At 42.5% G+C, this 18,252-nt stretch overlaps 1 protein-coding gene and 1 pseudogene across 1 annotated transcript; one reads left to right on the top strand and one right to left on the bottom strand.

The window, feature by feature from the left end:
* Positions 1–241: 241 nt before the first annotated feature.
* Positions 242–3,244, top strand: LOC112244370 (annotated as a pseudogene).
* Positions 3,136–17,217, bottom strand: LOC112227395 (aldehyde dehydrogenase, mitochondrial-like). Its single transcript, XM_024392264.2, has 13 exons — positions 17,026–17,217; positions 16,234–16,338; positions 15,152–15,292; positions 9,860–9,939; positions 8,531–8,642; positions 7,067–7,195; positions 6,852–6,965; positions 6,616–6,718; positions 5,595–5,779; positions 4,610–4,774; positions 3,826–3,983; positions 3,561–3,675; positions 3,136–3,367 (listed from the first exon to the last, which is right to left on the bottom strand). Exons 1-13 carry the CDS (start codon positions 17,140–17,142, stop codon positions 3,335–3,337), a joined length of 1,557 nt encoding a protein of 518 aa, XP_024248032.1. The 5' UTR covers positions 17,143–17,217; the 3' UTR covers positions 3,136–3,334.
* Between the last annotated feature and the right edge of the window lie 1,035 nt (positions 17,218–18,252).

The following is an 18,252-nucleotide window of genomic DNA, read 5'->3' on the forward strand; positions in this document are numbered from 1 at the left end:
TCGAAATCTACAATGTTGTTTCTTGTGGTGATGGTGTCATTTCACCTGGTGAAACAAAGTGACACATGCTTCTCTTTACCACGACTGAGCCTGGATGGAAAAGTCTGCTTTCACCACTGGGGGGAAAAAAATATACTGTAAATGTCAAACTTTTTTGTTGCACACGTTGACAGTAAAACCATGCAACCTTCTACATCCCAGGTTTACATTTTCCTCAGCAAGCTACCAGCAGATTCAAGTCATGAGGTTTGCTATTGAAGAGATCAACAACTCCACATTGCTGTTGCCTGGTGTCAGCTTGGGCTATGAGATTTTTGACTACTGCTCTGACTTGCTCAGTTATGGGGCTGCTCTGGACTTTCTGACCCAAAAGGGAAGAGGAGGCATCCCCGTGTGGAACGGTACAAACTACAGACCTAAAGTCATCTCAGTCACTGGGCCGTTTGGAAGCAGCCAAACCATCAGTGTCGCCCCCCTGTACATGTCTGAGATGATTCCAATGGTAAGGAGTATTTTATGGCACAATATAACCTCATGATGGTGCTATTTATACAGTAGCTGCCTTGTGTTTGTACTCTTCAGGAAGGGGTCTGTAGAACACTGCAATATAAATGTACCTGTACTGTAAAAATCCTTGTTCTCACAAAAGCATTATCGTTTTGTGTTTTACTTCAACAGGTGACTCATGGGGCATCAAGTGTCTAACAGAGCTCCAAAAACAGATTTCCCTCCTTTTTCCGAACCATTCCCAGCGACAAATATCAGATGGAGTCTATAGTCCGTATACTCCGACAGTTTAACTGGAACTGGGTGGCTTTCATCGGTGGTGACAATGACTACAGCAGAGATGCCTTGACAGTTTTTCAGGATAAGATTAGACCAGCTAACATCTGTTTGGCGTACCAAGACACCATTCCCCAAAACCAATCCTTAATAGGGCGTCTATTCAACAACATAGCCATGTTCAATGTCCAGGTTATTGTAGTCTTTGCCAATGTGGAGTTTGTCATTCCTTTCATCCAAAAGGCCATAGATCTCAGAGTGAAGGAGAAGATATGGATCGCTAGTGAGACATGGTCCATGAACCAAGAGTTGATCAAGAAGAGTCAGATTGAGAGGATAGGGACGGTCTTAGGTGTCACTGTACAGAGGCACAAGGACCTGAGAGGATTTGATGAGTTCATTAACAACACAGTAAAATCCAGACATGAGAATGCATGCACTGACATGGACTTAAAAGAAAGATGTGGTCAGATTTGCTGACTGCAACTCCACCAGTGCCCAGACAATTATTGGAGAGGACCCGACATATATCTTTGTCATCTACTCTGCAGTGTATGCTGTGGCTCATGCACTCCACAGTGCTTTGCGGTGTGGGACGGGGAACTGTGCCAACTCAGAAATCATTGCTTATCCTTACATGGTAAGTGAGCTGCATCTCCTTCAACATGAAGCCTTATGGTCAACCACATCACCAAAAATATGGTTATTAATTGATGCCATCTTTTATTTGACCATTTTGTCTTGCATTCCCAGGTCACGGAGGCACTAAAACAGGTCAAATTCAAATTGGACAATCAAAGTACAGAGTTTGATGAGAACGGGGACCCACCGGCTCATTACGACATTGTACACTGGAACTGCAAAAATAAAACATGTTCTAATGTGGACATTGGCTCATACCTTACCAACCCCACACCAAGCTTCCATTCCATATTAATGAAACTCTCATACATTGGTTTGAGGGCACAAAGGTTTGTACTACATTCTTCAAAAGCATGCAAATATACATTACACACCATCAAAACACTGCGTGGTATTCAAATTAGTGATAACTGATGCTGGTCTTTTACATAGCGATATTTTAAGCTGTTCCTACTTCTTGCAGGCTCCAGTTCTGCAGTGTTCTAGTGAGTGTAAATCTGGCTCCAGAAGAGTTCAAACTGGCTTCCACACCTGCTGTTTTGAGTTTGAGATCTGCTCTGATGGAAAGTACATCAACCACACAGGTACTGAGCAACATTGTTTTTGCCTGGAGTTTTTCCTTGACAGGTCAATCCGTCAGAAAGAACACCTGGCACCATTTATTACCTATGAATCACATGACAAAAATTGTTATCTGTACACTTATTAGAATCTGTCACCCAGACGTTCTCTTCCCTTCCTCTCCCAACAGCCGATCCCTACAGCATGACACCCCTCTGGTAAAGTCAGCCGGTGGGAGGCTCTGCTTCTTCATGTGGTGTTGCTTGTCCATGTCCTCCTCCAGCGTCTTCCTCTACATCGGCAAACCCACAGAGGCCATCTGCACCTTATGCAATTCTGTGTTTATAGTCTTCTATGTGGCCTGCCTGTCCTGCTGTTCGCTCCTTCCAGATTGTCTGTATCTTCAAAATGTCCGCCAAACTGCCCAAAGCGTATGATTTCTGGGTCAAGCATGGTGGTCAGTGGATCACTATTATCACAACCACTGTCATAATGCTGTTTCTGTGCATTTTGTGGATAACCATTGAAGGACCCAAGCCCAATCAGATAACATTGTATAGCGAGGTAATTTTGGATTGCACATATGGAGTCATCCCCATCTTTTATGTGATAGTACTGTTTGCCGTTTTGCTGGGTATTGCATGCTTTAGTTTTGCCTACATGGGAACTGACCTGCCCAAAAACTACGAGGGTAAATCTATCACTTTCAGCTTGCTTATCTTCTTCATCTCTTGGGTCATCTCTCTGACGGTGCACCTGTCTACCAAAGGAAAGCACACACTCTCCGTCAATCCTTTCTCTGTGGTGTGCAGTCTGTATGGTATACTCTTACCTAAATGTTTGGTTACTTCTTCCCTAAATGCTATATCATTATCGTTACACGTGAGCATAATACAGCAGCCTATTTTCAAACTGTAATCCAGAGTTACACACTTCAACCTAGATAATGTACAGATGTTGAGACATATGACTTGTGTTGTGTGGCACTAGAACTGCCACGACTGTTTCGTTTCTTTTCAGTCTATATCTATATTTTGTAATCCCATACGGTTTTCCTCCTTAAAAGCATTTTAATTGTTTGCCTATTAATAAAACACTTTTGCAATTAATGTTTGTCCAATCAGATGACAGTAGGTTCAAAGCAAGTAATAGAGTGTATCAAGTGCATTTATTATCGAAAAACCTTTCAAAGTTCACCCTTTCACTCTACAAGAGTACAAAACTACTCTGCATTGTAGCAGGGATTCACCATATTAAAGTCCAACTGAATAACTGAGGCTGATTTAGTTCCATAGAGCCTTCCTATGGTCAGTTAGTTTCCTTGATTGGAGGCAGAGTTCTGACGTCTTTACGAGTTTTTCTGAGGGACCTTGATTGTTACCTGAGGTAAAGAATAAAATATGTTTTGAAGCTTTGACATTAACACATTTTGTGAACATACATACAGCTGCTTGTGAGATGTTGCTGTTTATTACGTATGTAACGTGGCAACAGCGTTCATACATTTACGTATGTGGCCCACTGGGGCCTGAACATTTTCTCCTACAGTATTGTGGTGGTTATGGGGTCCTTACTGTTTTCACTTCAGTGTAGTTGTCCAGGCCATACTCTCCCAGCTCACGACCGTTACCAGAATATTTGTAGCCACCGAAGGGGGCTTGTGCTCCAAACACATCATAGCAGTTAATCCTTAGGAGAAAGAAATGGACAAACCACATACACAATTAGCTGATTATAAATGGGTCAACTTCAGCCAACCTCTGGACCTTAATACTATGGAAAGAAATGGACAATTTGATGGACATATTGTAAAATTAAGTAAGCTAGAAATCAGCGTACCAGACAGTGCCGGCGCGAAGTCCGCTAGAGATGTAGTGGGCCTTGTCGATGTCTTTGGTGAAGACAGCAGCTGCCAGGCCGTACTTTGTGTCGTTGGCTCTCTCAACCACCTCCTCCAGAGTCTTAAACTTCAGGATCTGCATTACCGGCCCAAAGATCTGAACACAAACAAAGGCAGTGTAACCTAAAGAGATCGGTTCTCTGAAGAGAACATGTTACACATGTATGATCTTGTCTGGCTACTTTCCTTAGAGCTAGAATACTTCATTGAAACAAAAGTGTTCTCCTCGCCACAGTTTCGCTAAAAAGCTACGGGATGGAAAAATGTAACCACTCAAATTCATAGACTGTACATAGACGGCAAGGACTGACCATCTGTCATATCCAATGTATAGGTTTAACGATGTTTTGAGGCTATACATTGTTTGTTTACATTTGTTGTTTTCAAACACTGAGGTAAAACAAGCTTATATTGTAAGTTCTGATGGGGTATGACAGGATATGAACTAAGCTCATGAGCCATTTATACATTCTATTCTTTAAGAATCAATTGGTATATATCATTAATTTACAAGTTGAAAAATGAATGTAGCAACTAAGGATTCTAGCTTCAGAATAGCCACACAAATATACTTTAGACAACCAAAATATACAGGCTTTTCATTTTCATGGGTATAGCCAGTAGGGGGATTCTGTCAAGGCAGCCTCAGGAGCCAAAATGGTGAAACTTGACAGCCAGTTTCATGAAGAGTGAGTTGTTAATAATGACAATGCATTGCTGTACCTCCTCACGGGCGATGGTCATGCCGTCCTGGACATCTCCAAAGATGGTTGGTTGGATGAAGTAGCCACGGTCTGCAGCCACCCCTCCCCCGCACATCAACTTGGCCCCCTCACGCTTCCCACTGCTGATGTAGCCCAGAATCTTCTTGAACTGTTCCTCATCCACCTAGATAGGGAACCGTTTTACAGTGCTCGTAAGTGGGTGCCTTATTAATGTGTTAGGGAGAGAGCTATAAACCAAACCAGACTACAAGTGCTTGTGTATATGCATGCAACGCAAGTGCGTTCTTGTTTTCTGATAAAGGCTCTGCATTTGGAAATGCTGGTACCACAGTTATTTCAGTACAATATAGTGTGCAGCTCTTCTATTTTTATCCAGTGTCTTATGTTTGGGTGTGCGTCCTCAACTCCTACTCTACTCGTCTGGGTGTGCGTCTTCAACTCCTACTCTACTCGTCTGGGCGTGCGTCCTCAACTCCTACTCTACTCGTCTGGGCGCGTCTTCAACTCCTACTCTACTCGTCTGGGCGCGTCTTCAACTCCTACTCTACTCGTCTGGGCGCGTCTTCAACTCCTACTCTACTCGTCTGGGCGCGTCTTCAACTCCTACTCTACTCGTCTGGGCGCGTCTTCAACTCCTACTCTACTCGTCTGGGCGCGTCTTCAACTCCTACTCTACTCGTCTGGGCGCGTCTTCAACTCCTACTCTACTCGTCTGGGTGTGTCTTCAACTCCTACTCTACTCGTCTGGGTGTGTGTCTTCAACTCCTACTCTACTCGTCTGGGTGTGTGTCTTCAACTCCTACTCTACTCGTCTGGGTGTGTCTTCAACTCCTACTCTACTCGTCTGGGTGCGTGTCTTCAACTCCTACTCTACTCGTCTGGGTGCGTGTCTTCAACTCCTACTCTACTCGTCTGGGTGCGTGTCTTCAATTCCTACTCTACTCGTCTGGGTGTGTGTTTGTGCACCATGCAGTATTTCTAACTTGCGGTCCCTGCTCAGTCTTCATGTTGAAGGGGTCTCCCACCACCCTGCTCTTGGCCCGCTCCACACTGCGCTCCATAAACTCATCATAGATGGTGTCCTGCACGTATGTACGGGAGCCGGCACAGCAGCACTGGCCCTGGTTAAAGAACAGGGCAAAGTGGGACTGTTCCACCGCCTCCGCCACTGCAGAAAGAGAGAGAACACAGTCATACATAGCCGATATGTTTCCACTTGACATTTTGCAGCATTGGACTCCATGAAATTGACACCTGGCCTTGGGGTGAGTAGCTGCCGGAAGAGTTGTGGAATCCAATGGGCTGCTTTAGCATTAGCTAGCCTAGCATGCTGATGAAAAAGGCAGTTAAAAAAAACTAGCAGTATTTCGATTTTCCATGTCGGATAATGGGATAATTAGGAATACAGGGACATCTTCCATCCCTGGATTGAGGTACGTTTTCTGGCCATATCCTGCATTTGTCACTGCAGTGCAAACATTATAGCTGAGCAAGGTTTTGACCTGAAGCCGAAGGTGTATTTACTGCTGAACCTCAAGTCGAAACATATCGGCCAAGTCAGACACAGTAATCGCAATCAAACAAATAAAGACACACAGGCAAACATGCACACGCCGTAGTAGATTTCAGAGGAGGTACTATAGGAGGACGGGCTCATTGTAATGCTGGAATGAAATAAACAGAACAGTATCAAACACGTCAAACATATGGAAACCATTTTTGACACCGTTCCAGTCATTACATTACCATTGATTCCATTCCAGTCATTACAATGAGCCCGTCCTCCTATAGCTCATCCCATCAGCCTCCTCTGGTAGATGTCCGTTGTAAAAGTAGCAGATGCCTGCTGCAATTGATACTTCATAACTAAAACGGACACCACACTTGGCTTAAGATATTGCTAAATGATCTGTAACTGACTATCCAAATGAAGTGTTCCCATTTTTAACATATTTCTAACTGGATTCCCATCCCAAAAGTAGAGTCGCCTCGAGCCTTACTCACTGTTGGCATCAGACATGATTATGTTGGGGCTCTTTCCTCCCAGCTCCAGAGTGACCTTCTTCAGGTTGCTGGAGCCAGATGCCTGCTGGATCAGGTGACCTACCTGGACACATGGAGCTGCTTAGACAGCACAGGGTTCATTCTCATACACACACTAATACACCAAAACACATTGGCCCTTTGAAAGTAGTGACTCAGTTCTTTGAGATGCCTGAGGTATGGGCGGTCTGTCTTACCTCAGTAGATCCTGTGAAAGCCACCTTATCCACATCCATGTGGGAGGCGATGGCAGAACCAGCAGATGGACCCATACCAGGCAGGATGTTCACCACACCTGGAGGGAAACCAACCTGAGAGGAGAGAGAGAGGGAGAGGGAGAGAGGGGAGCTTAAGAAGTGTGGTAGGAGGGTGTGTTTGTGTGCTATGTGTGTGTGTGTATTAGTGTACCAACCTCCTTGATGAGACTGGCCACATACAGGGCAGTGAGGGGGGTCTGCTCAGCCACCTTCATCACCACAGTGTTGCCTGTAGCCAGAGCTGGCCCCAGCTTCCATGCCTGCATCAGCAGAGGGAAGTTCCACTGAGGGAAGATAGAGGAAGACAGTGAACGGTAGAGTGAAGACAGACCATGTCAAACGTGTGCAAAGTACACAGACATAAATCCATGCAGGCACTCAACACATTAAAGTCCAGGCTGCCACTATATTTACACAACACAGCATTGCAGCCCTACCAGGTTTTGGAGGCAGGGTGTCACCTTATATTACCCCTCTCCCTCCTCCCAGTCTCTTTCACCATGAGACTGAAGCCAGCTCACTGAAACTGCTCTGCCTGCTCTTAATTCCCCTCCACTCCCAGTCTATTTCACCATGACAGACAGAGCAAACAAACCTGCTCTCACAGGCAAGAGGAAAGGGGCCACAAAATGGCAACGCTGGTCATTTACAAAATAGCCTCCAACACTCTACTCAGCAAATTGGATGTAGTCGATCACAGTGCCATCCGTTTTGTTACCAAAGCCCCATATACTACCCACCACTGCGACCTGTATGCTCTCTCGTTGGCTGGCCCTCGCTTCATATTCGTCGCCAAACCCACTGGTTCTATAAGTCTTTGCTGGGTAAAGTCCCGCCTTATCTCAGCTCACTGGTCACCATAGCAGCACCCACCCGTAGCACGCGCTCCAGCAGGTATATTTCACTGGCCATCCCCAAAGCCAACTCCTCCTTTGGCCGCCTATCCTTCCAGTTCTCTGCTGCCAATGACTGGAACGAACTGCAAAAATCACTGAAGTTGGAGTCTTATATCTCCCTCACTAACTTTAAGCATCATCTGTCAGAGCAGCTTACCGAGAATTGCACCAGTACACAGCCCATCTGTAAAAAGCCCACCCAACTACCTCATCCCCATATTGTCATTTATTTTTTTGCTCCTTTGCACCCCAGTATCTCTACTTGCACATTCATCTTCTGCTCATCTATCACTCCAGTGTTAATGCTAAATTGTAATTATTTCGCCACTATGGCCTATTTATTGCCTTACCTTACCTTGATCCCATGTGTAACTCTGTGTTGTTTGTGTCACACTGCTTTGCTTTATCTTGGCCAGGTCGCAGTTGTAAATAAGAACCTATTCTTCCAAACCCCTGAACAGCTTAAGATTCATCAAGGAGGTCCATTCCTAACCCCTGAACGGCTTAAGATTCATCAAGGAGGTCCATTCCTAACCCCTGAACGGCTTAAGATTCATCAAGGAGGTCCATTCCTAACCCCTGAACGGTTTAAGATTCATCAAGGAGGTCCATTCCTAACCCCTGAACAGCTTAAGATTCATCAAGGAGGTCCATTTCAAACCCCTGAACAGCTTAAGATTCATCAAGGTCCATCGCTAACCCCTGAACAGTTCCTTCACTCACCGGGATGATCTGGCCACACACACCGATGGGCTCATGGCGGGTATAGCAGAAGAAGTCTCCATCAATGGGAATGGTCTTCCCCTCCCACTTATCTGCCCAGCCTGCATAGTACCTGTGCAAACACATACACACACAGACAGACAGTAAACACTTGGACTCAAGAATCCTCCAAAATATTACACCTTTCAAATACATCAAAAGGGATATGGGGGGTGTCAATATTTCTCAACTGCTTTACGTACTCACTACATTCCATACTCAGTAAATACCAGGACACTAGACACAGTAGGGTTACCATGAATAAATGTTTATTATGAAGTAGAACTGCAGAAACTCTAGTTTCAGATATCAAGAGTAGAGGGAAATTCGGTTATTTATTTTTTCAAAGAAGGAAACTGTAAATGACTCTATTTCCAATCTATTAAAAAGGTAAACAAGCAGACTTGCAGTAGATTGAGATAGTGATCGGATCCACAGTGAGTATACAGTAAGCAGTCTAGGTCATGGTGCTGGGTGCCAGCCAATCAAATACAAATAAGGGAGGTTTGGCAGTCTGCAGTCACATTCTTCAGTCACATTCTTCTAAGAACTAATTCACAGTCAGTCTCACCCTCTTTTCCCCCCTCTCTTTCCCATCACAGTCAGTCTCACCCTCTTTTCCCCCCTCTCTTTCCCATCACAGTCAGTCTCACCCTCTTTTCTCCCCATCACAGTCTCTTCCCCCTCTCTTTCCCATCACAGTCAGTCTCACCCTCTTTTCCCCCTCTCTTTCCCATCACAGTCAGTCTCACCCTCTTTTCCCCACAGTCAGTCTCACCCTTTCCCCCTCTCTTTCCCATCACAGTCAGTCTCACCCTCTTTTCCCCCCTCTCTTTCCCACCATTCTGTCTCTACCTCGCCCTACAAACATTCAACCATATAGCATAATGCCACATCTGGCACTTATGATTTATGACAACGTATACATTTTGGTTTGCAGAAAGTAATAATAATAATAATAATAAATTACATTTGTAAATCTTTTCATTATACAGAATAATATCAAAGTGCATTAAAAATAGAACGTTAGAATGCAACTGACACACAAAGAACACAACTGACACTACAAGGGTCACCAACAGCTATCAACCGAAAGCCTTCCTAAAGAGAAAGGTTTTTAGGAATGTTTTAAAGGATCCCAGAGTCTGTGGTGCCTTCAGGTGATCCGGGAGGGCATTCCAAAGGCAGCCGGCAGTCGAGCTGAAAGCCTGATCCCCCAAGGACTTAATGCATGCGTTCATTTCACTGCTCTCACACATACACACTGCAATGTATATTACTGTGACTGACCTGAGGCACTTGACCACCATGGGCACATCCACACTGTAGGATACGGCATAGGGCTTCCCATTGTCCAGGGTCTCCAGTTCCTATGGCAAAATAAGGTCAAAGTGTCAGAGTTCCGCCATGGCCTAACTGATGAAGTTTGATTGAGGACAGATAGTAGCAAGGCTGTATTCTGTATTACGAAACATTGTCAAACAAAAAGGTGTCATTGTACGCTGATGATTCATGTTTTCTTTTAAAACCACCATTAGAATCCCTTCACAGCCTCAGAGGATCTAGATACTTTTGCTAACCTCTCTGAATTAAAACCAAATGATGATAAGTGTAATTACTATATTATGTATTGGATCACTAAAAAAATACAACTTTTACATTACCGTGTAGTTTACCAATAAAATTGTCTGATGGTGATGTGGAAATACTCTGTATTCATATCCCGAAAGAAAAAAATGATCTCACTACAATACATTTTAACAGAAAGTTTGCAAAAATAGATAAGATCGTGCTACCACGGAGAGGAAAATACCTGTCAGTTGAAGTCGTAAGTTTACATACATCTTAGCCAAATACATTTAAACTCAGTATTTCACAATTCCTGACATTTAATCCAAGTACAAATTCCATCTTTGGTCAGTTTGGGTCACCATTTTATTTTTAGAATGTGAAATGTCAGAATAATAGTGGAGAGAATGATTTATTTCAGCTTTTATTTCTTTCATCACATTCCCAGTGGGTCAGAAGTTTACATACACTCAATTAGTATTTGGTAGCATTGCCTTTAAATTGTTTAACTTGGGTCAAATGTTTCGGGTAGCCTTCCACAAGCTTCCCACAATAAGTTGGGTGAATTTTGGCCCATTCCTCCTGACAGAGCTGGTGTAACTGAGTTAGGTTTGTAGGCCTCCTTGCTCGCACACACACTTTTTAGTTCTGCCCACAAAGTTTCTATAGGATTGAGGTCAAGACTTTGTGATGGCCACTCCAATACCTTGACTTTGTTGTCCTTAAGCCATTTTGCCACAACTTTGGAAGTACGCTTGGGGTCATTGCCCATTTGGAAGACCCATTTGCGACAAAGCTTTAACTTGACCTGACTGATGTCTTGAGATGCTTCAATATATCCACATCATTTTCGTTCCTCATGTTGCCATCTATTTTGTGAAGTGCACCAGTCCCTCTCGCAGCAAAGCACTCCCACAACATGATGCTGCCACCCCCGTACTTCACGGTTGGGATGGTGTTCTTCGTCTTGCAAGCCTCCCCCTTTTTCCTCCAAACACAACGATGGTCATTATGGCCAAACAGTTCTATTTTTGTTTCATCAGACCAGAGGACATTTCTACATGTGCAGTTGCAAGCCGTAGTCTGGCTTTTTTATGGCGGTTTTGGAGCAGTGGCTTCTTCCTTGCTGAGTGGTCTTTCAGGTTATGTCGATATAGGCCTTGTTTTACTGTGGATATAGATACTTTTGTATCTGTTTCCTCCAGCATCTTCACAAGGTAATTTGCTGTTGTTATGGGATTGATTTACACTTTTGTACCAAAGTACGTTCATCTTTGGAGACAGAACACATCTCCTTCCTGAGCGGTATGATGGCTGAATGGTCCCATGGTGTATATACTTGCGTACTATTGTTTGTACAGATGAACGTGGTACGTTCAGGTGTTTGGAAATTGCTCCCAAGGATGAATCAGACTTGTGCAGGTCAACAGTTTCTGTGAAGTCTTGGCTAATTTCTTTTAATTTTCCCATAATGTCAAGCAAATAGGCACTGAGTTTGAAGGTAGGCCTTGAAATACATCCACAGGTACACCTCCAATTGACTCAAATGATGTCAATTAGCCTATCAGTAGCTTCTATAGCCATGACATAATTTTCTGGAATTTTCCAAGCTGTTTAAAGGCACAGTCTATATAAACTTGTGACCCACTGGAATTGTGATACAGTGAATTATAAGTGAAATAATCTGTCTGTAAACAATTGTTGGAAAAATGACTTGTGTCATGCACAAAGTAGATGTCCTAACCAACTTGCCAAAACTATAGTTTGTTAACAAAAAATTTGTGGAATGGTTGAAAAAACTAGTTTTAAATACTCCAACCAAAGTGTGTGTAAACTTCAAATGCTTATGGGCTTACCTACACCTAGCGACTTGTTTTTTAAATTACAAGAGCAAAAAATATTCAATTTTATTTGGAACGGCAAGCCAGACAAAATTAAAAGAGCCTATTTATATAATGAATATGAATTCGAAGGGCAGAAATGATTCAATATCAAAGCATTAGACCTCTCACTAAAGACTACATTCATACAAGAGTTAAACTTAATACGAACTGGTTCTCTAGCAGATTAGTAAGAATGTCCCACCACATGTTCAAGAAGGCCCTTTTCCCCTGTATTCAGATTATAACCTCTCACTTTCGGTTATTTGAAAATGAAATAATCTCCAAAATAATGCTTTTTTTTCAAACAAGCCATAGAAACTTGGTTGCAATTTCAGTTGAATCCACCAGAAAATACAGAAAAGAATATTATGGTTAAACTCAAATATACTAATTGATAATATATTGAATATATATTAAAAACAATAGGAATAATCTTTGTAAATTATATCATAAATAGGACTGGTGGAGTTGTCACACATGCAGCTAACAAAAATATATAGAAATGTCTTTATCTACACAAAATTACAGCCAACTAATTGCAGCATTACTGCAAAAATAGAAGAGGCAAGTGGGGAAAAATAAGGAACTTGTCTGTCGGCATATGAGAGCTCGCTTGGAGTTCTCCAAAAGGCACCTAAAGGACTCTCAGACCAGTAGAAATAACATTATCTGGTCTGATGAAACCAAGATGGAACTCTTTGGCCTGAATGCCAATCGTCACATCTGGAGGAAACCTGACACCATCCCTACGGTGAAGCATGGTGGTGGTAGCATCATGCTGTGGGGATGTTTTTCAGCGGCGGGGACTGGGAGACTAATCAGGATCGAGGGAAAGATGAACGGAGCAAAGTACAGAGATATCCTTGATGAAAACCTGCTCAAGAGTGCTCAGGACCTCAGACTGGGGCGAAGGTTCACCTTCCAACAGGACAACGACCCTAAGCACACAGCCAAGACAACACAGGAGTGGCTTTGGCACAAGTCTTTGAATTTCCTTGAGTGGCCAAGCCAGAGCCCGAACTTGAACCCAATCTAACAAATAACCTGAAAATAACTGTGCAGTGACGCACCCCATCCAACCTGACAGAGCTTGAGATGATTGCAGGGAAGAATGGGAGAAACTCCCCAAATACAGGTGTGCCAAGCTTATAGCATCATACACAAAAAGACTTGAGGCTGTAATCGCTGCCGAAGGTGCTTCAACAAAGTACCGAGTAAAGGGTCTGACTACTTATGCGAATGTAATATTTCATTTTTTTATTGGTAATACATTTGCAAACATTTCAAAAAAACAGTTTTTGCTTTTTCATTGTGGAGTACTGTGTGTAGATTGAGGAGATCAGTTTTTAAAATCCATTTTTAGAATAAGTCTGTAATGTAACAAAATGTGAAAAAAGGTCTGAATACTTTCTGAAAGCACTGTGTGTGTGATATATATATATATATTACACACACACACATTTTGGTTTATATGGGGGATTGGAAACCACGCAGACAATTACATTGCTGGAAGCCATCTGCAATGTTAAAGCTGATCTTACCCCATAAAAAATGTTGAATTTAAGAAAAATGCCAGTTTGCTATACCTTCCTAGAAAAAGCTAATGGATAATCAGTGTTGTACACAGAAGCATACAGTATGTATTTCGAGGTAGGCTCTGTAACATGCTGCTAATGGGCCAAACAGATGTTATACTACAACATTGTCATATCAAATTACAGGGACTATTTGCAGCTACAGGGTGTTAATCAGTTCAGAGTCCAGTTAAACACCAGTAACCCTCACTTTAGTTAGGTCACATTAGAATCCAATATTTTGAAAAACAGAGACCGTTGCACAAGCAAGACAAACCCCAGGGAATTAATTGGCTCATCGTCAAGAGTGAATCAAAGATTATCATTGTCCATGCACCATTTACTTGGCTTGGCAAATGGGAACACAAGAGTACATGTGGTCAACATAACACACACTGCAAAATGTATCTATATACAACATTTACAGGCACATACAGTTCATGTTGAGCACATTGGACTGTACATACTTGAACAGATTAGCCAGTCTTACAAGTACTAATGAGTCACTGGAGTTGGCTCTGGACAGACTCCCTCTCACATACACACCATATCCATATTTAACATGTAGGTGGAGCAAGTTCAGTGGAGAGAATCAGTGCTATTTCCAGACCTGATGGACCTTGCACCCCTGATAAGCCAATCTGACAGTAGTTAATGAAGTCCAACCTAAATACTGTACTAACAATCCTACTCTCTTATAATACACCCCCCCCACACACACACACACACAAGCTTTTTTTCTCTCTCCAAGAACCAATCCTTGCAGTTTTAGCAGGGCCTCATTTACCAAGCAAAGTAGGGCAGCGTCCTGTGCTGAGGCCGTTCATTCTTTTATCAAAACAAGCCCAGAGAAACCCTTTCACCACTATAGCCTTTCCCCTATTACTTTCACCAAACAAGCAAAACCTGTAACATAACATCAACAAATATGCTTTGTGTATGTCTTGGAAGAGCAGCACTAAGGAATTATTTTACACCACTTCCACTGTAGATTCTCAGTGTTGATCATGTGACCTAGCCACGACCCTGCGTCTCTATCTCTACCATGTTATTTTACACCACTTCCACTGCAGATTCTCAGTGTTGATCATGTGACCTAGCCACGACCTTGCGTCTCTGTCTCTACCATGTGACTTCAGTGCGGGTGTTGCCTAGGTCAGCAACCTGTGGAATACAGGACTAACAGTGACTCTGCGTCTATCTCTACCATGTGACTTCAGTGCGGGTGTTGCTTAGGTCAGCAACCTGTGGAATACAGGACTAACACAGTGACTCGGCAAAATATGGTGCTGCTGTTTACAAGCCAAATAAATCTATATGAACATACATTTTTTGAAGATAATATTTCTGGGTAAAATGTTTCCACCACTGGAAGGTAACATTTGTCATCAGACAAAGCACTGTGCCACACAAGTAAACTCTAATACAACCCAAACAACTGCTTTCTTTGGCATGAGTGCCAGACCAGGAATGTTGTGCATCTAATTAGCCGCTCATAACACCACTTCAGGTGAATCATTTCCATTGACCAGCAGTAATGGGACGGCGTCACTGACCGCTAGGTAGGCTGTGTCCCTCTCGATTGCGTCTGCCAGCCGGCTCAGGAGCAGCCCGCGGTCCGACGCGTCCATGCGTCGCCATGGTGACCCAAACCGGAAGGCCTCCCTGGCAGCCTTCACAGCCTTGTCCACATCTGCCTGGAAAGATGGAGAAGGAGGCCAGAGGGAAAACAGAGGGAGATGAAAATAAATATTAGATCATATCATTTAAAAAAAATGGAAAATAGAAATGACAACGCCTCACACTGCTGCTCATGCTCGTAGGTGATATTAATTTACAACAACGTTTCAACCCTTCGATCATCAGGCATCATTTAAAAAATTACTTTTCAAGTAATTCAATTACGACAGTGTAAAAACACAAAAAAAGATGGTCACACACCTGGCTCCTACAAGATTGTGCTCTAATTACGCCTGTTGTTTAGGTTAACTTTTCCCCTAGTTATTTCACCCTCTCGTCCTCCTACCACACGTCATGTTTCTGCTTCAGGCAACTTGTTGTTGTCTTAGCATGCCAAGAATGTAGTGTTGTTGTCTTAGCATGCCAAGAATGTAGTGTTGTTGTCTTAGCATGCCAAGAATGTAGTGTTGTTGTCTTAGCATGCCAAGAATGTAGTGTTGTTGTCTTAGCATGCCAAGAATGTAGTGTTGTTGTCTTAGCATGCCAAGAATGTAGTGTTGTTGTCTTAGCATGCCAAGAATGTAGTGTTGTTGTCTTAGCATGCCAAGAATGTAGTGTTGTTGTCTTAGCATGCCAAGAATGTAGTGTTGTTGTCTTAGCATGCCAAGAATGTAGTGTTGTTGTCTTAGCATGCCAAGAATGTAGTGTTGTTGAATACAGAAACAGCGAGGGGAAACAGCGAGGGGCCTGTTCAAATGCTTTGAAAATGCAGTCTTCCTTCCTCCCTTCCTTGAGACAGTCATTACGACTGCATAGGTCCAAGCTATGTAGGCTAGTGGAACCCCTGCTTTCACCAATCCAATTATATTGGATCAGTGATTACTCCAAGGAACCAAGGATGTAAGTCTTGTAATTAGACAGAACAGGGCCAGGTTTCAAGGCAGTTCCAGCCACTGACCTTGTCTGCCTCAGCCACCTGACAGATGACCTCTCCTGTGGCTGGGTTGATGGTGGGGAAGGACCTCTTGCTGACGGCATCCTGCCACTCGTTATTGATGAACAGCTGTAATGAGACAGAGGAGATTTGATTAGGCTCTATGTTTAGATTACAGATGTTATCACAACTCTATCATCCAACAGACCGAAAATAAATTGGGAGCAAGTATAAACACTGTATTGTCCAGTTACATCCCATTACGTCCCTTCAGTTTTTATTTGTGCAGTATTGTAAGATACGGTCTCTGACATAATATTGCAGTGGTATAGAAGTCTCTTTATAAATTCCCCCAAAACAATTGAACAGAAACACATGCATGTACATTATGTGTTGTGGCTGTCTATGTACTAGCTGGTCTTTCAACTCTAGCAAACGTTTTATTAATGCAACCCAGGAAGGTTTCTGGCTGTCTGCCACAGTACAGTTTTGCATAACACCATCATACCCAACAATTATCTAGTGTATATGTCATTCAGTTGACCCAATGTATCGGATAAGTACGTAATCACAAGGTTCAATCAGGTCAAGCGTTTTAATGTCAACAAGAGTTATAAACAAGTAGGCTAGCTAGTCAAGCAAAAATAAAATAAATGCATCTAGTCCAAAAGATATTGCAATTCTCACGTAAGCCTAGTTGCCTTGCAATGAATAGCACATGGCAGAAATACACTAAACCGATCATTTCAGTCGTGTGCAACAATGATAATAGCTACTCAACATGTCATTTACATGTTGTGAATGCTTATCGCTTACCTTGTTGTAATGGACTTCGGGCTGGGCGCATGGTACCGGGATGGCGGCTGCAGAATACTGACAATTCGAAATGCGAGAGATTCGAGGCAAAGTTCGGGATAACACAATTCGGAGCATCGTGCTTCTTCAACACAAACGTGTGTGTCAACCAGGAGAGCGGGCTTTCACAAAGTATTGTACAGTGAAGTCGATCGTCATCTGTCACCCGCCCCCAAGAGCATGCGCAGTAGAGCCTTCCTTAGATTACGTTTACAAAGTCAAATGTAGGCTATAGCGCCTGCATCAATACCGTTCAATTTCATAAAGAGGAAAACAGTGGTGGAAAACATTACATAAATAAAATAAAAAATAGCAAATGAGACCTCAAAAACACATTTTGTTACAATGCTTCACATCATCTTTGCAACAGCTTACCCAACACCCACAATAATTGAGAATAAACTATTCAACCAAGGTAAGGGAAACATTTACAAAGCAATATTGTAAATGAGGGCACATTTTCAACACAAGAAATCATGACCAAAAACAAGCAGACAGGTTATGCACACCCCCATTTCCAGTGGTGTAAAGTACCTAAGTAAAAATACTTTAAAGTGCTACTTAAGTATAATTATATATTTTTGTTGCCATTGGGGGGCTGTACTTTACTGTTTATATTTTTGACAATTTTACTTTTACTTCAATACATTCCTAAAGAAAATAATATACTTTTTACTCCATACATTTTAGCTGACACCCAAAAGTACTCGTTACACATTTTGAATGCTTAGCAGGACATGAAAATGGTCCATTTTACACACTTATCAAGAGATCATCCCTAAAACATTCCTAGAACATGCTCTAGATACTCAACTAGTCTAAAGAAGGCATTTTTTATTGCTTCTATAATCAGGACAACAGTTTTCATCTGTGCTAACATAATTGCAGAAGGGTTTTCTAATGATCAATTAGCCTTTTAAAAGTATAAACTTGGATTAGCTAACACAACGTGCCATTGGAACACAGGAGTGATGGTTGCTGAAAATGGGGCTATGTACGCCTATGTAGATATTCCATTAACATTTCTAAGTGACCCCAAACTTTTGAACGGTAGTGTATGTTTTGAGAGACAAATAGTGCTCATTGTGCAAATGTATGCCTATTTGTTTTCAATAAAAATTGATGACCAAAATGTGTTTACATGCTGTGAAAATTCTAAGCCAACCCCATCTTTTTTGTCCCATAGTT

Source organism: Oncorhynchus tshawytscha, linkage group LG03 (genome assembly GCF_018296145.1).
Source record: "Oncorhynchus tshawytscha isolate Ot180627B linkage group LG03, Otsh_v2.0, whole genome shotgun sequence".
NCBI classification, from domain to species: Eukaryota; Metazoa; Chordata; class Actinopteri; order Salmoniformes; family Salmonidae; genus Oncorhynchus; species Oncorhynchus tshawytscha.